At 39.4% G+C, this 23,088-nt stretch overlaps 3 protein-coding genes and 2 long non-coding RNA genes across 5 annotated transcripts in view; 4 read left to right on the top strand and 1 right to left on the bottom strand.

Annotated features, from left to right (window-relative positions):
* The window catches only part of LOC124288334 (PAX-interacting protein 1-like), a 33,959-nt gene extending 32,676 nt beyond the window's left edge, over window positions 1-1,283 (top strand). The window contains exon 20 of the mRNA XM_046724849.1: window positions 602-1,283. Within this exon, the coding sequence (XP_046580805.1) occupies window positions 602-684 (83 nt within the window). The 3' untranslated portion in view covers window positions 685-1,283. The remainder of the gene's footprint in view (window positions 1-601) is intronic.
* A 673-nt stretch (window positions 1,284-1,956) lies between these two features.
* On the top strand, window positions 1,957-2,712 carry LOC124288333. The gene is made up of 3 exons (XR_006901425.1): window positions 1,957-2,033; window positions 2,128-2,644; window positions 2,696-2,712. It is a non-coding gene; the product is annotated as an uncharacterized LOC124288333 (long non-coding RNA).
* A 988-nt stretch (window positions 2,713-3,700) lies between these two features.
* On the top strand, window positions 3,701-6,455 carry LOC124288335. Its single transcript, XR_006901426.1, has 4 exons — window positions 3,701-3,781; window positions 3,855-3,906; window positions 4,438-6,334; window positions 6,374-6,455. It is a non-coding gene; the product is annotated as an uncharacterized LOC124288335 (long non-coding RNA).
* A 9,028-nt stretch (window positions 6,456-15,483) lies between these two features.
* On the bottom strand, window positions 15,484-18,158 carry LOC124288339 (von Hippel-Lindau-like protein). The gene is made up of 2 exons (XM_046724857.1): window positions 17,577-18,158; window positions 15,484-15,954 (listed from the first exon to the last, which is right to left on the bottom strand). Exons 1-2 carry the CDS (start codon window positions 17,896-17,898, stop codon window positions 15,812-15,814), a joined length of 465 nt encoding a protein of 154 aa, XP_046580813.1. The 5' UTR covers window positions 17,899-18,158; the 3' UTR covers window positions 15,484-15,811.
* A 69-nt stretch (window positions 18,159-18,227) lies between these two features.
* Window positions 18,228-22,683, top strand: LOC124288340 (ubiquitin-conjugating enzyme E2 T-like). Its single transcript, XM_046724858.1, has 6 exons — window positions 18,228-18,576; window positions 19,352-19,421; window positions 20,333-20,437; window positions 20,618-20,717; window positions 21,480-21,563; window positions 22,203-22,683. The coding sequence occupies exons 1-6, from the start codon at window positions 18,468-18,470 to the stop codon at window positions 22,350-22,352; spliced, it is 618 nt and encodes a 205-aa protein (XP_046580814.1). The 5' UTR covers window positions 18,228-18,467; the 3' UTR covers window positions 22,353-22,683.
* The last annotated feature ends 405 nt before the right edge of the window (window positions 22,684-23,088 follow it).

Below are 23,088 nucleotides of genomic sequence, written 5' to 3'. Positions count from 1 at the left end.
GTCATACTGGTAATCTTGTCCAACCATGCACGTATATGTACGTGGAGAATGAGTTTGTTGGTAGACCTTGAATGTATAGATATTAACTACACTGACACATTGACACTGACATCTGTTGAACTTGAGTCCTGTGCTCTAAGACAGAGGACTTGTTTATCTGCTTCAAAAGGACAGTGGCGAAAGCATTTGTTTTCTTTCCCCTTCTTCAACTCAACCTTAGTAGAGTAAATTCATTCTCTGTGCAGAATGAATGAAATCTTGTCTTCCAATGTTCAATGTTTCAGAATTTTTTCGCAAAATGTAGGATAAGTGATCCAATGTTTGAACATTTTATTTAATGAGCTGAAAGTATATTGTGATTCTTCGGAAACAGTAATTACGAAACAAGTTTTCATTTTCATATCATAAAAATGGATTCATCCTTTCTAGTAGTGACCAGTTTTGATTACAATATATAGATTTGTTTTTCGTTACTGAAAATGTACCACGTTTATACCATTAGGGGATCCGCAAGCTAAGTAATTAGAACTCAAAAGCCTTGGTGTCTCCAGCATGATGACAAACAGCACTCACTCACTCACTCACTCTACTTGTGTTACAGCCGTCTACAATGCAGAGTTTGTGCTAACAGGAGTGCTGCGACAAGAAGTGAACTTTGATATATTTCGTCTCGGAGCACACTAGCATTCTATCGGATGGACTATAAGGAGCCGCCAGTAGTGAGAGGATGTGCTTGATGTGCTTGTGTGAGTGTGTGTGCAGGCTATAATGTTTCATGGGATTGTGCTCAAGACTTGGTGCAAATGGCAGCAGTTGTCCTTGCAACGAAAAACCACTGTTGGCTGATGTTTTTACAGACTTTTATATAGGGCATCATTCGATGAAGAAAGTTGTAAATGTGTGTTTTGTTACGGTTGTTTTAGCAATACATTCAGACAGTCCCACAATAAGTCCTGTTGTTCATCAGCATTATTTATAAACATGCTGCCTCGTCAGCTTGAAAAGCTATCTACCATTTCATTGTGTGCAGTGTTGTGGCCTGGTGACTGATGCAGAACATATGGTTTTATAAGATTGTTTCTGAATGTACATTTCTGAATGTACATAGATATATTTATGGAGATTTGGGTTAAAAGATTGGAACTGTTACCTGGGATACCATGCTTAAAGAAGAGACTTTTATGCATGTCAACTTCTTTATTATGAGGAAAACAACATTTCAGAATATCTCCTTACTCCTTCATGAGGTGAATGTTTTCTTCCGCCCGAAGACCTTTTTCTTGTTTAAGCCCATTTCTGCGTCCCCATGCCATGATTTGCTGGAATGTTAAAAAAGCTGAAGTTGATGTTTTTCTTTCTTTTCTTGAATCTTACATCAGTGGTAACATTTGCTAGATGTTAGTCCTGATTAAAAAGTGTTTATGACTTCAGGGGTTCAAAATTCCCGATGCCTGGGACAAGTCAGTTTTCATTTCGGGCAATCAAATAATGGTTGGTATCTTACTTGGCTGTGGGCTACTAGATGATTTCCACTTATGGTTTCAAGCTGAAAATAAACTTGGATTTCATTTCATATCTGCTCAAAATGTAGCTATTAAATTTTGCAATGATAATAAAGTAGGGTTATCTTTCTTTGCTATTAATCACTTTTCGTTAAACATGATAAATAGTCCAGTAAACATTAACATCAAATACCATGTTGATTTATTCTCTCATAATTTCATCATCATGATTATTTCATAAAATCAGGGCAAGTGGAAAATTAGTCAGGACAAGTTACTTTCTTAAAGTCACTTGCCCTATGGCAAGTGACTGTTAAAGAAAATGTTGAATCCCTGGACTTAAATAAAGTGCATGATTCCTTACCTTTGACATGGAGTACACCCTGACTCGTCAGTTTGGATAAACATTTACTTACATTACTCTCTCTTAATAAAGCCATGTTGAACATGTGACTGAAAGAATGTTCACAGAATGGAAGTTTTAGTCTAAAGTTCAACAATACAGTATGACTGATAGTTACAGAATGGAAGGTTTAGTCTAAAGTTCAGAATGGAATAGTTACAGAATGGAAGTTTTAGTCTAAAGTTCAACAATACAGTATGACTGATAGTTACAGAATGGAAGGTTTAGTCTAAAGTTCAACAATACAGTATGACTGATAGTTACAGAATGGAAGTAGTCTAAAGTTCAACAATACAGTATGACTGATAGTTACAGAATGGAAGGTTTAGTCTAAAGTTCCACAATACAGTATGACTGATAGTTACAGAATGGAAGGTTTAGTCTAAAGTTCAACAATACAGTATGACTGATAGTTACAGAATGGAAGGTTTAGTCTAAAGTTCAACAATACAGTATGACTGATAGTTACAGAATGGAAGGTTTAGTCTAAAGTTCAACAATACAGTATGACTGATAGTTACAGAATGGAAGGTTTAGTCTAAAGTTCAACAATACAGTATGACTGATAGTTACAGAATGGAAGGTTTAGTCTAAAGTTCAACAATACAGTATGACTGATAGTTACAGAATGGAAGGTTTAGTCTAAAGTTCAACAATACAGTATGACTGATAGTTACAGAATGGAAGGTTTAGTCTAAAGTTCAACAATACAGTATGACTGATAGTTACAGAATGGAAGGTCTTAGTCTAGTTCAACAATACAGTATGACTGATAGTTACAGAATGGAAGGTTTAGTCTAAAGTTCAACAATACAGTATGACTGATAGTTACAGAATGGAAGGTTTAGTCTAAAACAATCAACAATACAGTATGACTGATAGTTACAGAATGGAAGGTTTAGTCTAAAGTTCACACAATACAGTATGACTGATAGTTACAGAATGGAAGGTTTAGTCTAAAGTTCAACAATACAGTATGACTGATAGTTACAGAATGGAAGGTTTAGTTACAGATGACTGATAGTTACAGAATGGAAGGTTTTAGTCTAAAGTTCTACAGTATGACTGATAGTTACAGAATGGAAGGTTTAGTCTAAAGTTCATACAGTATGATGACTGATAGTTACAGAATGGAAGGTTTAGTCTAAAAGTTGGAAGGTTTAGTCTAGTCTGAAAAGTTCACACAATGACTGATAGTTACAGTATGAAAGTTCTGATGAGTTTACAGAATGGAAGGTTTAGTCTAAAGTTCAACAATACAGTATGACTGATGTTACAGAATGGAAGGTTTAGTCTAAAGTTCACAGTAATGTTACAGAAGGAAGGTTTAGTCTAAAGTCTACAGTATGACTGATCAGAATGGAAGGTTTAGTCAATACAGTATGACTGATAGTTACAGGTTTAGTCTAAAGAATGGAAGGTTTAGTCTAAAGTTCAACAATACAGTATGACTGATAGTTACAGAATGGAAGGTTTAGTCTAAAGTTCAACAATACAGTATGACTGATAGTTACAGAATGGAAGGTTTAGTCTAAAGTTCAACAATACAGTATGACTGATAGTTACAGAATGGAAGGTTTAGTCTAAAGTTCAACAATACAGTATGACTGATAGTTACAGAATGGAAGGTTTAGTCTAAAGTTCAACAATACAATATAGTATGACTGATAGTTACAGAATGGAAGGTTTAGTCTAAAGTTCCACAATACAGTATGACTGATACAGAATGGAAGGTTTAGTCTAAAGTATGACTGATAGTTACAGAATGGAAGGTTTAGTCTAAAGTTCCACAATACAGTATGACTGATAGTTACAGAATGGAAGGTTTAGTCTAAAGTTCAACAATACAGTATGACTGATAGTTACAGAATGGAAGGTTTAGTCTAAAGTTCAACAATACAGTATAGTCTGACTGATAGTTACAGAATGATAGTGATACAGAATGGAAGGTTTAGTCTAAAGTTCAACAATACAGTATGACTGATAGTTACAGAATGGAAGGTTTAGTCTAAAGTTCAACAATACAGTCTAAAGTTCAACAATACAGTATGACTGATAGTTACAGAATGGATGAATGACAGTTACAGAATGGAAGTTTTAGTCTAAAGTTCAACAATACAGTATGACTGATAGTTACAGAATGGAAGGTTTAGTCTAAAGTTCAACAATACAGTATGACTGATAGTTACAGAATGGAAGGTTTTAGTCTAAAGTTCAACAATACAGTATGACTGATAGTTACAGAATGGAAGGTTTAGTCTAAAGTTCCACAATACAGTATGACTGATAGTTACAGAATGGAAGGTTTAGTCTAAAGTTCAACAATACAGTATGACAGTAGTTACAGAATGGAAGTTTAGTCAAAAAGTGGAAGTTTGATAGTTAGTCTAAAGTCAAACAATACAGTATGACTGATAGTTACAGAATGGAAGGTTTAGTCTAAAGTTCAACAATACAGTATGACTGAGTTACAGAATGGAAGGTTTAGTCTAAAGTTCAACAATACAGTATGACTGAGTTACAGAATGGAAGGTTTAGTCTAAAGTTCAACAATACAGTATGACTGATAGTTACAGAATGGAAGGTTTAGTCTAAAGTTCAACAATACAGTATGACTGATAGTTACAGAATGGAAGGTTTAGTCTAAAGTTCCACAATACAGTATGACTGATAGTTACAGAGTTTGTGGAAAAGGTATTCATACCTGGGCTAAACAATGGGATTCTGGCACTATAACAGTATGTGCAGAGTTGCTTCCCTTAGCTATGAAAGGAGGTGAAGGATCACAGAATAATCTTTGATGAAAGGTCTGATTGCTGGTATTCTGTTTAAAGTGGAACTAAAACAGCCACTAGCAAGTTCATGTTTCCCAAAAAGGCCTGTTGAATAATGAGAAAGTTAGGTTAGGTTTGGTTTGGTTATATTAAAATTTCCAAATTTGTTGTAATTATATTTTGATTTTGCATTATGTGCACCTAATCAAAAAGGAATTTGGTGCTTTGTATCAAGATAAGTGCATCGAATATGATTTACATCATATTGTCTTCATGTTGTTGTCTGATATATTTTCCATCACTTGTGCTTCCATGCTGACTTAAATGCAGGTTGTATCTGAATTTAGATTTCTCTGAAGGGCATTTAGAAGTGAACATGAGTCAAAGATGTTTTTGGTTTCAACTTCTTTATTCATTAAACATGGTGTTTCCTACCAGAAGTGTAGGAATTAACTCCAAAACGTCATGTTTAACAAATAAATAAATTGAGATCCAAAAATTCTTTTACCAGTACTCCTGAAATATATTCACAGCCAAGACCATTGTCTCCATTCTTAGAAACCAGAATGTGAAAGTCATTTTGAACATTGTGTGGTGATTACCCAATTCATTTGCCAGTTTTCAGCCATGATTTTTTTGCAATCACTTTTCTAACAGCCGTCCATGTTGTGTGCTAGCTGAGTAGGTTTGAAGTGTGCCTGTGTATTTATTACAGACTGCTGAAAGCTTTGTACAAAGGATGTACAGTGTCCTAGATGTAGCTCATTAGGACTGTTGAAGGCTTTGTACAAAGGATGTACAGTGTCCTAGATGTAGCTCATTAGGACTGCTGAAAGCTTTGTACAAAGGATGTACAGTGTCCTAGATGTAGCTCATTAGGACTGTTGAAGGCTTTGTACAAAGGATGTACAGTGTCCTAGATGTAGCTCATTAGGACTGTTGAAGGCTTTGTACAAAGGATGTACAGTGTCTTAGATGTAGCTCATTAGGACTGTTGAAGGCTTTGTACAAAGGATGTACAGTGTCCTAGATGTAGCTCATTAGGACTGTTGAAGGCTTTGTACAAAGGATGTACAGTGTCCTAGATGTAGCTCATTAAGTTGTGTGTTTGTCTCTGTACAGATTAGCCAACATGGCCACAGAAACACTACTGTCATACATGGTTCTCTAGCTGATGCATGAAGTGAAGTGAAGTTTTTATTCAGCCAAACATTTCCTGAAAGTCGTCCTATCGCAAGTGGACATGGAGTGGACATCTATGCTCCAACTTAATGAAAAGTGCAACTTAAAGATTTGGGGTGATATGTTATGAATTTGCCATGAAGTTATGGGCTGGTACATTTAATGTATTGTTCCCTGTGGTTTATGATTATGGAGGACCTAGACTTAAACGCTTTTGCTGAATTTTTGAAGGATCGTAAGACCCCCACAATTCTCATCAGTATTATTTCATTCAGGGTCCCTACATACTAATTCCACAGATCATTGACCTCCAGCGTGTCATATAGTTGTGCCAGTATTTTCTGAGGGGCTAAATTCCACATTTGCCTGAATTGATCCATGGTCTGTTGGCACCGAATTTGCAGCGATTGTTTCCAGGAAATGTTAAGTCTGCTTGTGTATTTTCTCACCACATCAAGTGGGCACGCTATGAGGTACCTAAATTATTGTTCAGAGAGCATCAAAACTATGAGGTACCTAAATTATTGTTCAGAGAGCATCAAAACAAACTCACTGATGTACAGTGTCATGATATGAGTGGACCAGTGGTGGGTGTGCTCACTGATGTACAGTGTCATGATATGAGTGGCCCAGTGGTGGGTGTGCTCACTGATGTACAGTGTCATGATATGAGTGGCCCAGTGGTGGGTGTGCTCACTGACTGGTGGGTGTGCTCATGATGTACAGTGTCATGATATGAGTGGCCCAGTGGTGGGTGTGCTCACTGATGTACAGTGTCATGATATGAGTGGCCCAGTGGTGGGTGTGCTCACTGATGTACAGTGTCATGATATGAGTGGCCCAGTGGTGGGTGTGCTCACTGATGTACAGTGTCATGATATGAGTGGCCCAGTGGTGGGTGTGCTCACTGATGTACAGTGTCATGATATGAGTGGCCCAGTGGTGGGTGTGCTCACTGATGTACAGTGTCATGAACTGAGTGGCCCAGTGGTGGGTGTGCTCACTGATGTACAGTGTCATGAACTGAGTGGCCCAGTGGTGGGTGTGCTCACTGATGTACAGTGTCATGATATGAGTGGCCCAGTGGTGGGTGTGCTCACTGATGTACAGTGTCATGAACTGAGTGGCCCAGTGGTGGGTGTGCTCACTGATGTACAGTGTCATGAACTGAGTGGCCCAGTGGTGGGTGTGCTCACTGATGTACAATGTCATGATATGAGTGGCCCAGTGGTGGGTGTGCTCACTGATGTACAGTGTCATGATATGAGTGGCCCAGTGGTGGGTGTGCTCACTGATGTACAGTGTCATGATATGAGTGGCCCAGTGGTGGGTGTGCTCACTGATGTACAGTGTCATGAACTGAGTGGCCCAGTGGTGGGTGTGCTCACTGATGTACAGTGTCATGAACTGATGTACAGTGTCATGATATGAGTGGCCCAGTGGTGGGTGTGCTCACTGATGTACAGTGTCATGATATGAGTGGCCAGTGGCCCAGTGAGTGGGTGTGCTCACTGACTGATGTACAGTGTCATGAACTGAGTGGCCCAGTGGTGGGTGTGCTCACAGTGATGTACAGTGTCATGAACTGAGTGGCCCAGTGGTGGGTGTGCTCACTGATGTACAATGTCATGATATGAGTGGCCCAGTGGTGGGTGTGCTCACTGATGTACAGTGTCATGATATGAGTGGCCCAGTGGTGGGTGTGCTCACTGATGTACAGTGTCATGATATGAGTGGCCCAGTGGTGGGTGTGCTCACTGATGTACAGTGTCATGAACTGAGTGGCCCAGTGGTCGGTATGCTCACTCATCATGGGTTCAAATCTGCATCTAAATGCATAGATATTACGACTTTCTTAAATACTCAGGAAATGGGTAGGATCCTGAATAACAAATCATAGCCCAGTAGTATTAAATACTATGATTCTGTCTTATCTCTTACTTGGGGGCGGTGGGGTAGCCTAGTGGTTAAAGCGTTCACTCGTCACGCTGAATGCCTGGGTTCGATTCCCCACATGGGTACAATGTGTGAAGACCATTTCGGGTGTTCCCCGCCGTGATATTGCTGGAATATTGCTAAAAGCGGCGTAAAACCAAACTCAGTCGCAGTATCTCTTACTTGAACTTGATTATGACATATACACTGCCATGGGGTTTTCATAGAACTGAATTTGTCTACTGGTATATCTCCAGACAAATTGATTAGGTCCTCACTAAATGACTTTTTTGCATGCAAGTTTAAGCACTAGGTGTGATTAATATCTGAAGCTGTTAGGGCTGTACTGATTTTGTCATGTAATGAAGAACATATTCCTGAAAACACATTACTTGAACATAAGCAATAACCATGACTTCAGAAGGAAGTGTTTTGTTCTTCATTTTAACATCTGTCATCTGCTAAGTGAGAATTCATCATTTATTCACATTGTTCAACATCCCATCAACATACACAGTAATTTGTCACTGATGTGATGTACACTTCAGGGGATTGATGTTCCCTGCTGTGGTGGAGTGGACATCTGAAGTATTGGTGCTTGTTATTAATATGACTGCGTTCGGCTTCGAGGGAATTGTACATGATCTGGTCCACTCATTGTTGTTATAATGTGTCCAAGTGGGGTATTCATGTAAACCTGAAGCATGTATCTCAGCAGGCTAATGTAATAAAACTGGCACCATTACAAGCACCCACACATGCATACCTGTCTCTAGACAATGCAGTAATCATTAAACCCACCTTGCTAGAATCATTCAGCTCTATAAGATATTGTTCAAGTCTGACTTTCATATATCAGTTGTTGTTTGGGATATAGTATTTGATATTCTAGTCTCCATTCAAACATCCCCTACTCCCTGAATATCAAAGGTCGACTCGTGAGCAACATCACAGTATTTTCGTGGAAAGAAAACCTTGTATCTTGCATGTCATAGTCCAGCGAAATGTCCGCAAGTTTAGTTCCAGCATCCTGAGTTGTCAACTGTTTTATAATCACCCTCCCAGAGGGATGTTACTGAATTTTACTTAAAAACATCAAGAAATAAATAATAATAAAATAATATGTTTCTTTGTGTTTTTTCTTAAGACTGAATCAGTTTACACAAACAGCATGTTTTGGAACCACTGCCTTAATTCCTGGTATGTTAATGACTTCCTGTACAACGACCATGGCGAATCCCATTCAACAAAATTGCATGTCTGTAGGAGCTCCTAGTCCCAAGCAGACATGTATTGTGGAATCATCAAGTTAATCTTGTTGATGTAATCCTTGGCCCACATGCACAAAGTACCGTTAATCCTAGTGCCACAATGATCGTAACTCACATACACTAACACAGACTAAAGGTTGTCTTAGCACTAAGATTACTTTGTGCAAATGGGCCTTGGTTACTGGAACTGATGTATGAAAGAGTGGGTAAAATGTGGACCTGATGACTGCTGTTATGGCAGTCACTCGGAGAAAGGTTCAAGTAACTGGTGAAGTTCAGGCAGTCGTTCCATGAAAGGTAAACTTCAAAGCTGCCAGATGACACTACCAGTCACTCTGTGAGAGGGTGAAAATGGAGCAGTCACTAGGTAAAACTGAACAAGCCAGATTGAATCCCAGTAGAGGGCTGAGGGTGAAACAGAAATACAGCTGTCATTGATGTCAAGCTCACTTGTTTAGCTCTGGACAGATGTTACATGAAGAGTGATCTCCCTTGATCTCCAGTCTCACACTGCTGTGAACCTCTTGGTCGGATAATCACAGGTGACTTCTGTATTGTTGACAGTAACAACTGTTGTCAGTTATTCATCTATGGGCCTGCTATCTATGAGCACCTGTTACCAATGGGTATTACACCCGTAATATTATGGATGCTATTGAAGCATATGTCAAATGAATTGGACAAATGACAAGAGAAACCTGTTTAATGTCTTTGAAAGTGGAAGAGTTACTTATCTGTTTCTTTATGCATATGAATCGGAATTTATGCCCGAATTGGGCAAGTCGAAACAAGGTAATTTGGCAAGATTTGATATGGATATGGAGAAAGTTTTGTTGCTTATATTTTTTGTAAACTTGCTCCATCCATAATCCAGTCTCCAAGCAGGTGCTTTGAATGGCCAGGATGACCTCGTCAGAACTTCTGTATGGAAAATTCTCATAGCTTCATGTTTCGGTTCCTTATCATAAACTATAGTTTCATCATGTTCATCATTTTGAAATTGCTTGATTTGATATCAGGTAACAGCAGAAGTTGCCCAGGTGAGCTGGTTGAAGCATGAATGTCCTCATGACTGGGATATTCTCAGTATCAATACCCATCCTAACACTGTGGTTGGTGTTAACATTGGAACAGAGTATCCAGGAATGAAACTGAAATTCTTTGCCAAGTCCATCAATGGTGTGTTCTGTCAGAAGGTTCTTATCAAAATATCCTCATCAGTGAAACCTTAGTGAGGGAAATAAACCCTGGAGATGGGTGTTGATTGTAGTTCAACATTGTGAAGATCTTCACATTTCTAACACTCGTCACATTCACCACCATAACAATACTAGAACATACAATATCCACACATCAGTCACATCACCTACAAGCGTCAGATAACATAGGAAGGTCACTCGTTTTGTATAATTCGTACGCAATGAGACCGAGTGTGGTATTTTATTTATTACCCACGTCTTACATGCATTAAATTGACAAATTAGCGTATTTTTTTTTTTTTTTATGGTTTCAAACCCAAACCGGTTTCATAAGAGGTTGCGGAAGAGTTTTGTACTGTAGTACAATATTTGCATGACGTCACTGCCTTGGTAACTGACGTCACGATGCATGTCAGTTGTCATCGCCTCGTACAGCCTCCTACAGTAAACTACTCTGTAGCAGCCCGTTTCTTGGTTTGCATATCATGTTCATTCGGGCTAACATCACTGGTGGAAACATTGCGTTTATGTTTTTCGACGGATATAATGTCTCAGTTCGACAATTAAACAGCGACACGGCAACGTTCGCAATGTTTACATTCCCACAATGCATTTAAGTTGTAGAATGAATGAATTCACGTGTTTGTCATGAAGAAAAAAATAGTTACGTCAGAATGTGACCTAATTGAGAGGTAATCGGTTATCCAATCAAATTGTTAGAATCTCAGGTCAAGTCATTACGACACAGGTCAACGGGATACGACACTCGTGTGACGTACGAGATTAGTATGCAACTACTCATACGTTGACCACGTGGGTAATAAAATATCTGCAAAGTGAGTCATGTCATCAAGATAACAGATGCCTACCCATCCTAAGAAATACTGAACATATTTTCTGAAATATTTCAATAACAGTAAGATTCCATACTATTGTTTTAACAATAGTAAATGTCATACCTAAAGAAATCATAACTTCAGTATTCTGATAATATGTCCAAATGAACCAGTCAGTTAAACTAGTGTACACTTTCAAAAACAATTCACCACAAAAATAATCACAGACCCAAAGTGTATAGCAAACTTTATTGACAAAAAGTCGTTTGAGAATATTAACCACGTATTTTCAAATTATTACTGATATCCATTTGAGAGAGTTGAAAGTTATAGTTGCATTTCCAGTTTGTCAACCAGACTAGACCAAGTTATATAATAACAACATATAAAAACCTGTCAACAATGGACAGTGCAGTAACTAGCGTATCACAGACTATATTTATTTGAAAAAAGTATCAGAGCCTTAAAATGTTAAGACTATAATTAAACAGTTCAACACAGAGACACAGATCTCCAAAGACAGTTCACCAATGTTAGCTTGCTTACAGCAAAAATTGTCATGGGGTGAGGGCTGGTGGGGTGATCGTGAATGGTTGAATGGCTGGTCCGAGTAGATCGCGACTTCTTAAAGTAGTTCTAAATGCCTCGGCACCATTGTTCTTTAAGAAAACATGGTTAAGGGAAAACCTGAAAACACGTATACCTGGTTTTGAACATTCTCCTGTAGTAAAAATAGCTGAAAAACAGAAAGAATTCTTGTAGTCTCTGTTAATGATCTCTCATTCATCAGAGTATTTCAGTTCAACAATTCATGGTGCACAACGTTTTTCAATTCCGGGGGTCCAAAAAGAATAACTGATTAATCATTTGTTTATTTTGAAAACATACTGAAGTCGGTAGGCAACACAGAGCCCTGATTATGGATATAGGATGGATTGCTGAAAAAAGGTCTGAGCCAAAGTATGGTGTTGGTTGGTTGGTTGGTGTAACATGGGGTATATTGGGGATTACTATGGGGGACTGTGTTGATGGCCTGGGTTGTTGATTATTTTCAAACATTATCTTCTACAAGGTACAAACACGTTTGCTAAAACAATGCTGTACTGTCTGAACTTAATGGTTTCAAAAGCTTCTTCTTGCTGATGTAAAATGTCCTCCTCAGCAGAATGATATCATTATCTATTACAACTATATCATGTTTACTATACATCCATAGCAGATAAGCTCAGATCCTTCCAACCACCCTTGCTATGTGTTTATCTAGTTTACATTTTCACATCAAAATCTTATCTAATTACTTGGCCATTTCCATATTTAACATATCACTGACAAAAATAATGTTGTATTATATTTTTTTACTTGTATCATTTGGTCACATGATGTGTTTTGGTGAACAACTGACTTACTTTTGCATGTTCTTGTGACCTGTGCGGCTGCTGGAGGCAGGATACCTCACACGAGCACCTGGTTGTAGTGATTCATGAACCAATGCCCATGACATGATTGGAATCATACAACAGATTCTGCTATTATCAGGGATTTCTTATGAATAATTAAAGGGTTTTGTTGCTTCTGTCTTACATAACCAAAATGTGTAACCAACATGATGAAACACACCATACATGTTCTAATATTTTAACGATTATTTGTCCTCAAAATTCGGCTTATCTACGGTAATATCTTAACGGTATGCAAATATGTGGATTATTGGTTAAACTTAAATTCACATAATTCTGTAACGTACTGCCATAGCCTTGTTCATGTGTTATTGATTGTTGTTTTACACTGCGCTCAGCAATATTCAAGCTATATTGCGGCAATCTGTAAACTTGGACCAGTGATCAACAGCATGAGCATCGATATACGTAACTGGGATACAATGACATGACATGTGTCAACTAAGTCAGTGAGCCTGACCCCTCGATCCCATTAGTCGCCTTTTATGACAAGCATGGGTTACTGAAGATCAATTCTAACCTGGATCTTCACGGGTCAGTTCATGTGTTATAATGGCTCACTTTGAAAAAGTTTGTTAAAATCATATTGTCCTGTGGATTTAGACATGACATAATCTGATATAAACCTGATTACCATTTGATAAAATCCACAAACATGGAAATGGTGCTGACAAACCTTGACACAACACACTAACAGTTATAGGTTTCTGGTGTGTCCAAGGGACACAACTCTGCAAAGCAAGTCGGCCTCCCATTCACACCTCACTGACATCCTCATATTTGCAAAAGCAAAAAAATATTGTGTTTCCCATTTCAGTCCATCTAAAACAGGAAGTTGCTTTGCTTTTCTTCATTAGGTGCAAATATACAAAAAGATCATGGTTAAAAATTTGAAAGAAACATTTTATTTCGGGGCCTGAGAGCTGGGGCCCCATCCTTGATAATCTCCAGGTTATACGTTACGACCACTCTCCACTATACCCTGGATGCATCCACGGCTTGGCCCGATAATTATATTACCGCCCTTTGCTGGCTCCGCATTCTCACAGCAGCCAATCAGCTAAGCCGCCGTTACATCTGAGCTTGCCAGTATCAACAAAGATAGCAGTCGCAGTCGCGAAGGTTTGTTGGCAGTACCACTCAGATTTTTGGGAAATAATACAGACAAATTGACAGATCTGAAACTTTCAAAAAATATATAAAAGAACTCCTTCTACATCTGCATCAATTGTGTTGCCAAGTTTAATCAGTTACATAATTTAAGAAGCGAAAGTGAGTTGTGATTGGTTCGCTCAACTTCCCACCGTAGACACCTGATTGGATAAAAAGCCAGCCAAGGGAGGTAATAAACTCATCTGGCCAATCCATGGATGCATCCAGGGTATAGTTGAGAGTGATCGTAACATATACCCTGGAGATTATCGAGGATGCTGGGGCCCCAGCTCTCTGATCTTTGTTTACTGAGTCAAAAAAGAAACTGCACATTCTTTCATCAGGGCACTATAAAAGAACAAGAGATGGTAAGATGGTTAAATTGGTATTATTTCATTGCTGAGATCTGTGTGATGTACTGGATACACTGACAGTGCCATAATCAGTTCCATTAGGCTACACTGCCGTTCCAAAACATGGGTATACAGAATGTCAAGTCACAAGAATAAAAATGCGAAATTTCTCAGTTTAATATCGTGTATGGCCGCCCCGCGCATTCACCACTGCCAAACACCGTCTCCTCATCGACTGCCTGATGCTTGTGAACACGTGGTTGGGGATTCTGCGCCATTGCTCTTGCAAGGCAGCGCCAAGTTCCTGCAAATACTGAGGTTGGTTCCTAAGACCACGAAGCCTTCTCCCAAGTGCATCCCAAACGCGTGCTCTATTGGATTAAGGTCAGGGGACCTCGATGGCCAGTCCATGACGTTGATTCCAGCGTTTTGAAGGAAATTTCGTGTCAACATCGCGGTATGCAGCCGAGCATTATCATGCTGGAACTGTAGACCTGGGCCATGAGCCGCCATGAAAGGAACGAGTTCAGGGTGAGCACCTGGTCGCGGTAAGCAGCAGCTGTGAGGTTTCCACGGATGACCAGAAATCGGGAAGCGGTTGTTCCCACAGAAAGCACCCCACACCATGCAACTACCGCCCCGAATCTGTCGACTTCCTGTACACAACATTGGGCATACCGTTCACGACGTCGTCTCCAGACTCTATGCCTGCCGTCAATGCGAACCTGAGGGTAAACCTGGATTCATCGCTAAAGACGACTCGATTCCAGTCTCTCTGGGTCCATCGGAGGTGACGTTGGGCCCACAGCAGACGTTGGCGTTAACGAAAACGGCGTCAATATTGGCCCACGATATGGACGTCGAGAATGGAGATTGGCAGCCCGCAACTGATTTCGAATGGTCTGTGAGGACAGTCGACCTCTAAACATCTCAGCCCTGGTTCGTGTAGCCGGCAGAAATCTGTCACGTAGGTGATGTAGGACGATTTGATGGTCTTCTGCTCGTGGCGTCACACGTGGGCGACCGACCTTTGGGCGATCAGAAGTGGTGCCAGTTTGTTGTAGACGACCTCGCCAAGTCATACACAGTACGACGGCTGCATCCCATTGCTTTTGCGGCGTCAATAACTGATCTTCCCGCTTGCAACATGCCAACGGCACGTTCACGTTGCACATTTGACAATCGTGGCATTTCAAGTACCGTTAGAACTGTGGTTTAAAAGTGTTTTTTCAATTCTTCAGGCCAATGCAAATACGTGCATATGACGAAAACTTCGATGCAAAGATCACGTGATCGACTGCACGTGCAAAACCTGATTTGGCACTAACGTCATTTGCACGAGGAATGGTTGGGTTTGAGTGGGTTTTGCTAACGTTTTTCTAGAGTCGAAAGATAGGGATCCCATTTCGGATACATAGATGTATCATCAGAGAAAGATTATTCATTATTTTTCAAATTACATTTTGTGAAGTTTCTTTTTTGACTCAGTATATCTTCATAAGGGTTGTCCAGATGACTATTGTCTCACTATTCCTCAGAGTAGCTGGCCGTGCATGAATGAAACACATTTGTACACTGTTTGTACCAGTGTATCACTTGTTATTCACTTCCATTGGAACCAGATTTGAACAACAGAGACCTTGTTCAGACCCTCAAATGCTTCCAGTCAATGAGGACTACCATCACTGGAATTGAACTTGTCTTGGTGCAATTGAGTAGTCTCAGGCTAGTGGTCTAGCATGAATCTTCAAGGCTGATATTCCTGACATGGGAGAAAAGGATTCTTCTTGAGATCCTGTACGAGTAAAGTTGGAATGCTTAAATTGTCCGCTTGATGTCTGATGCCATGTGAACGCAAGAAGTCTACACATCTGTCAATAAGTCTGAACACTGAAATCAAGCAAAGACTTATGTAACAATATACACATCATGAAATAACAAAAGCTTTCTTTTCATTAAATTTCAATGTTTGGTATTCCCTACTTCAAAAGATCTGGTATACTCCAAATAGATAAAAGGTAGTACAGGTACATGCCAAAATTCTGGGTTTCTATAACTCTATTGGAGGTATGTGTAATTTGGGAACCATCGCCAGGGGTGACTCTGCATAGAACATGTACACTAGTGAAGACCTCATGTCATGTACAAGTTCCATCTGCCATGTGAGTAACAATGATTCAGATCTGCTTTGCAGAGTATTACAAGTTATATCTGATGAAGTCTTAACTGTTTGTGAAAAAACATGAGCTCAGGTTAGATACATCAAGGGACACAGTCAAACCTGAGATTCTAACAGATGAGGATAATGTTTCAGGCATGCCCAAGGGAAGTAACTCATGCGAAAACACTGCAGCACCTCAGGCTGGTGGGCACTCCAGCCAGGGGTTAACATCCCTTGGTGCCGAGGTGAAGTCAAGGGGCGAAACCATGGTGATACACCTTTCTTGTTGACCGAGTGCTTATATGTTTCTAGCTTTTGTGAGAGTATATTGTTTTGTGCCACCTCAGCAATACCATTGCAACAGGCATATATATGCACGGGATCTAGTCAAATGGGCCGAAGGACAAAAGGGCTGAGAAGTGCCAAGTCAAATGGGCCGATGGAAAAAGTCAAATGGGCCGTGGTGAAAGTCAAATGGGCCGGGCCTTGGTGAAAGTCAAATGGGCCGTGATAAAATGTCAAAAGGACCTTATTCTTAATCATATGGGCCGAACAAAAAAAAAGTTTACAAATGTTTTTCATTTTATATTGACATATATAACATAATATCATACCAATAATAAAATGGTAATTGCCAAGCACGTCTTTGCATTTAATGGCAGTACATATAGATTCATTGTTCATAATTCAAAGCACTAACATTTCAAGACGGAAAACCTTCACTGGCGGTGAGTACTTGGAGAAGGCTTTGATGTGAGCTATTTTTCTAATGTTTTGACTTTTGTTGATATTTTAGAAGCGAGCTTTTATACGTTATGACAGTAGATTACCAATTTAACTGTATATATAATTTTATTTGACTATTTCACCACACGTTCTTCTTACGGAGTCACTTTCTCAGGCAGGTGTGATACTTGTACACATGACATATGTTGTCTGTTGATTGCAAAATGTTATACACAAGGAATGAGCATGTATTTTCAAAACCCAACATCTCCATACACACACAAAGAGCCATGAGCGTATCGGCAAATGAACCAGCCAATGAAAGACTTCATTACACTTAAGTGCACGCCCAACCACTCTGACTGGGTTCGGTATCATGGGTGCTTCATTTCGAGGGAAGTAAACCCAAGTACAAAATATTTCACTTTTGATTTGCGATTGTAGAATTAGTACGCTTATAATTCTGTTTATTTGTTTTTTCATAATCAGCAATGCATATATATGTCATGAATAAGTAATAATTGTGTTTTAATTAAGTTTGTTTTTATAGCTGCATGCGACCTTTAACCTTTAAGCAAGGTTGCCCCAATTAACTGTACTCTCGATAAGTATATTAGAATTATACCTGGTAATGAGATGAATATTTGCTGGAACTCATCATCTTCATCATTTGCTTTAGGATAGTAAATGAAATCTTTCTTGATGAGAAGAGATGAGCCTGTGCGGGTGTCTCTGGCTATCCATGGGTGCGTTTCATAGGTATTTATGTGATAGTTCTTGCTCGGCTTCAGTCCGAGTTTGTACCTCACCAACTTGCCTTGGAAGTCAATCCAAAACAAATCAACAGGTCTCTGGGTTTCGTTTATGAACTCAACTCTAACCGATGTGTCAGAATGTATGGATTTCACTATTCTGTTTTCTGCCTCTGCCATATTGCCTTGGTCCATGTCAACACTTTATAGAATCCAGGTAAACACATCCATGTCCAGGAACGTCAAAATCAAGTTGTGCAACGTCGAAACGCGCCTTCGCAGAAATATTCGCCCGAGTTTTATTAGACTAGTTAAAAGATGACTGATTAAAACTTGAAACGTGCAACAATCCACAAACTGACAGTAGCTGTTTTACCCTATTTGTTGAATAAAAGCGTTATCAATATGTCGTCGTTTTGTTTGTTTTTGCCAAGCGGCTGTCACTTACGATACATGTCGTAAATAGTGCAGGGGATTACAATCGCAATATCACCTTGGCCTGTCGATTAGGAATTATATTAGTAGTTATTATTTAGTACAGGATTCACAACAATGCATGTTTCCTTCAGGTTATGGTTTGTCTGTTTGTTTTTTACGTGATTAGTTATAAGCTTAGAGACTGTGCGTGCTACCAGATGGGCCTAACGCAATAGTGACATCCGAATCCTTTTAATCGCTGCATGAAGCAAAGTCGTGCCAGTTTTCGGCATTCGGCGGGAAGTGCGAATATTCCGAGAACAGCAAGAGTGTAAACAACCACCACAATGCAAAGAAATGTGCGCATGAAGCGAGAAATTCAGATGATGTCGGAATCACCACCTCACGGAATATCATGCTGGCCAAAAGATGATAAAATAGATCATCTAGAAGCACGTTAGTTGCAAATAGGGATACCACATCCTCCCTTCAAGTTCAAAAGTTCGCCCCGAACCTAATCTGGTGCCCCTATACAGTATGTTTGCCCCCAACGCTAGCCGTAAGCTGGTACACCTATACTATGGAATATGTTCGCCAAAACCTAACCCAGGTGGCAAACAGATTCTATAATTATACACCCTAACCCTTACCTTATGGTCTGCATCAGACTGTCTGCTGTATGACTCCATAATATTAATTGTTACATATTTGTGTTTCATTATGGGGAAAAATAGAGAAAATACTGTCGCTGTTACTTGTCAAATTATTATGTAATTTAATCAATGTAAGTCGCTGTAGTGATTGGAAATCTTTCCATAGTAATAAGAGATGATACATGTCAGTAATAACCATTAGGTTTGCATTGTGATAACAAAACATCCATGGCCTATGAATTATTTCTTACCTTGTTAACTGCTGTGGTTTTATTTGACATTAATAACTGATATTATTAACTGAAAGATATTCTCACGATCTTTCCAAACTTGGAAATACCTGTTTATTGACTCGCCCCTCAGCAATATTTAACTTACAAGTCAGTGATGAAAACTCTCAGAGAACATACAATAGGATGGTCAGATCAACATTTCACTTAATATTATTGCTTATCATAACATACAGACAATATGTCAAGTTTCAGAATAGAACTGTTAATCTTATCTGCATCATGTGTACATGAATTTGAGAAAAACAATGAAAAACAAGATTTTGACTCACTGTAATTTATTTCCAGAGATAGTTGGTGGCGAAGGCACCCCGTATGAAGGTGGAATATTCAAATTGGAAATCCAGATTCCAGAAAGGTAGTATTGTGTTGTTTATCATGAAGCAGTTTAACAAAGCAGTTTATGAAAAACGAGCAGAGTCTATTCTCAATGATAATGCATATTCATAGGATGCTATAGATTTCTTGTCAAATGATACCAGCCTACCTTGTCTAGCAGAACACCTGTCAGCCCACCATGTGGGATTTAACAGTAATACAGGCTTACCGCAATACGCTGACAACTGGTGTCTTGGGTAAAACATAACAAGTTTTGTCATGATCTCAATGGTCTTGTGCATAGAGCTCAGATCACAAATCAGTTGAAGTTCAGCAACGTTGAGCGTGGGAGTCCTTGGGTGGGTGACAATGTTTGGTAGCTTGACTCCTGAGAGTTTCTAGGATTTTAGTCCTGCCCCACAACGAAGCATATGTGATACATGTGGTCTCACCTTACAGAGGACTTTGTTCAAAATTGGCACCTAGTAGAAAATGGGTACCTGGTGGGATAAGTCATGTGCCTATTAACCTGCTAGTACTTGGGTTATCCAGGGTAATATGAATCAGATTGTGACTGTGTGCTTTGAGCATGCATAGGCATGGACATATGCGCGCAGTACAAATATGCTATTATAATTAATATAACTGCACACAAACATTCTATGAATTGTATAAGAAGAAAGAATCCCTAACTTTCCAACCTATATTTTATATGGATGTTATCAGAAACATATTATTTGTTTTTCTGGCCTTGGTATGTAGGAAATAGGGTCTGCAGGTACAATCCGTGCGATTTACTTTCAAACATAGTTACTGGGTTTAACAAGATGTCATCAACCTTTACTGAATTATCGTATAAGTAAGTGTAGTCCAACTCTCATTTTAATTGATTTTGATACATATAACTCTGTAGGGAAGAGATGCAGTCAGATACAGTGTTGTGTTTCACAGGTATCCATTTGAACCCCCCAAGGTGCGTTATGTCACTCCCATATATCATCCCAATATTGACAACGGTGGACGAATTTGCCTGGACACACTCAAAATGCCCCCTAAGGTAAAAATGACAATGAGTTTTACTTCAAACTGCCATTTCCTGTAAATATGTTCAAAAGAATAATGTGAATACTTGAATATTTTATTCAGTTTTTCATCTCTGCCATTGCATTTACTGGTGTACAAGTGTATATATGGTAAAATATGTGGTGTTTATGAATGTTGAACAAACTGTTTCAGGGGGTCATGGAAACCTATTTTGAATGTAAGCACCGTGTTGACGTCATTGCAGCTGCTAATGGCTGAGCCAAATCCTGAAGACCCTCTCATGACTGATATTGTAAGTCCACATTGTAGCCAGAACCTCGGCCCCAGCATGGGAGCAGCGCAAATGTGTAATGTCTTACACTCTTGCCCTTCAGACTGACTTGAACCGTGAAAACACAGACCCATTTAAACTTAGGCAGTTAGAATCATCAAATAACTTTCTGGACCAAGGAAACTAAACCATGTAGACTGTTCCCAGTTCCTAGCTCCTGCTGGTTGACATCAATTACATGCCTACTGGATAGCGAGTTTATTCGATTGGTTTGTTGTATTCACAGTCAGTGAATGTAGAAATGATGCCTCATATTATCACAGAGTTTCAGTTATTCAACTGGGGCAGTGAGATAGCCTAGTGGTTAAAGCGTTGGCTCGTCACGCCGAAGACCCGGGTTCGAATCCCCACATGGGTACAATGTGTGAAGCCCATTTCTGGTGTCCCCCGCCGTGATGTTGCTGGAATATTGCTAAAAGCGGCGTAAAACCAAAACTCAGTCAGTCAGTCAGTTATTCAACTTGTGTGTGTAAAGAAAAGTTGCATTTAACTCCTCTCATACTCCTTTATCCTTGTATTTACTTAAAACGAATGTGGTTAGGAGAGAGAGAAGGGAGAGTTTTTGGTGTGTGAGGGTGGTGGTGGTGTCACTAATTTTGTTCTTATTTGGTTGGTTGGAATCTGTTCTCAAAACTTTTTGTGTAATGAGAATAGCTATGTGTGTAATGAGTAATGATTTGATAGAGAATTGAGATGAACAGTATTTATGTTATTTCCTTTCAGTCTAACGAGTTCAAATATAACAGAGCGCTGTACAATGCCAGGGCCAGGGAATGGACAGAAAAACATGCCATGCAGAAAACAAAGGTAGGTCAGATCCGTTCATTACTTTCTGTGAACAGAAACATTTAGCAAAATTATGCTGTGTTGAGGGGTGAATGTATCGTTGATGAATGTAAGGTTATATTCTCCCCTTCCTCATCCAGGTGAGAACAGGTCCCCAGGATCTGATGCTTGTAGTACGAGGTGATGACATTGGTACTTTGGTCTTGAGTCTTTTATGTATGGCTTGTTATCCGTCATTGTATCAGGGGCAGTGGGGTAGCCTAGTGGTTAAAGCGTTCGCTCGTCACGCCGAATGCCAGGGTGCGATTCCCCACATTGGTACAATTTGTGAAGCCCATTTCTGGTGTTCCCTGCCATGATATTGCTGGAATATTGCTAAAGACTCAGTCAGTCAGTCGTCATCGTATCAGAGGGTGAGGAACATTGCTGATGCTTTTAGTCACTGGTTTGTCTGGTCCAGCCTCCCCTGTATATAGGACACTGTGATACAGTTAGAATGCTGATCCCAACAATGTCAAATATTCACTTGCAAAGATGAATGGAAAATAAAATAAAAAAGTCAAGCCTATTGGTGTCTCTTTATTTTCTTTGTAGAAATATGTGTATGCTACATCTGTTGTTTCAGAAACCATAACTACGTATTTTGTGTTGTTATTCCAGCCTGTCTTATCGGAGGACATCTTGAAAGAACCCGAGAACTCCAACAGTGTGATAGAGAAAGGAAAAGATGTCTCAGACAATGTTTCCTCAGGTCTCAAACGCCCCTCAGCAATGTCTGACGTCACAAACAAACGTATCAAGCCGAGCTAGACTTGCCAGTCACCTGACTAGAATCATGAGATTGAAACTGCGATCAACTTGTCCCAGTAAGCGGAGCCACTCAAATGTGTGAGCTTAGTCATTGATTTCCATGGAATGGTCAGGAGAGTTGTCAGACTGTCGGGAAGATGTGAATGCAGGACCTCATCTCGGAATATGAAAAGTTTAGGTTAAGAATTGATACATATATTCCATTGAATTTTCATGTTCGCTATTAGGCAATGACATTGATTTGAATCTTTGTTTGCTAAATTGGAGCTGAGCGGTGATGAAGATTGTCTCCCATCATTCACCATCTCTAATTTTAACATATGGTCTCAAGACCAGGGTGCACCTTATCTACCGTGAATTCTATGTTAAAGTATGGGATTCACGATCACCTTAGCGCTAAGATTGCTTTGGACAACGGCACCCTGGAAAGAACTACTCACCATTTGAGAGGAATAGTCAGGATATATTTGGGAGGACGAAATGATCAAATTACTTATCATTCACAATAGTATTCAACAGTTTCATGTAAACTGGTTCATATTTTGATGCTTATTGCCCCCAGGATTTGTTACATTAGGTCTGATCTAAGTATCTTTATCCAAAGTTATATGATCAGATCAGATCTTTGACTTCGAGATTTATTGACAGATTAACTATAATCATGTGAAAATATCAGGTGTTCTTTACCTTCTACAAGTAGTATACTGTTAAGCCGAGATTTACTGTCATGTATATA

Source organism: Haliotis rubra, unplaced genomic scaffold, assembly GCF_003918875.1.
Source record: "Haliotis rubra isolate DU_JTF1 unplaced genomic scaffold, ASM391887v1 Scf415, whole genome shotgun sequence".
Lineage (NCBI taxonomy): Eukaryota > Metazoa > Mollusca > Gastropoda > Lepetellida > Haliotidae > Haliotis > Haliotis rubra.
The sequence above is the reverse complement of the archived record's forward strand: the minus strand, read 5'-3'. Positions and strand labels throughout refer to the sequence as shown.

Excerpts from the sequence above, each read along its gene's own strand:
- LOC124288339 (XM_046724857.1), bottom strand. The coding sequence starts at position 17,898 with ATGGACCAAGGCAATATGGCAGAGGCAGAAAACAGAATAGTGAAATCC. Across the intron at positions 15,955-17,576 it reads AATATTCATCTCATTACCAG|TGTTCAGACTTATTGACAGA; the intron begins GTATAATTCTAA and ends GCTTGATTTCAG.
- LOC124288340 (XM_046724858.1), top strand. The coding sequence starts at position 18,468 with ATGCAAAGAAATGTGCGCATGAAGCGAGAAATTCAGATGATGTCGGAA. Across the intron at positions 18,577-19,351 it reads AATAGATCATCTAGAAGCAC|AGATAGTTGGTGGCGAAGGC; the intron begins GTTAGTTGCAAA and ends ATTTATTTCCAG. Across the intron at positions 20,438-20,617 it reads ACACTCAAAATGCCCCCTAA|GGGGTCATGGAAACCTATTT; the intron begins GGTAAAAATGAC and ends AAACTGTTTCAG.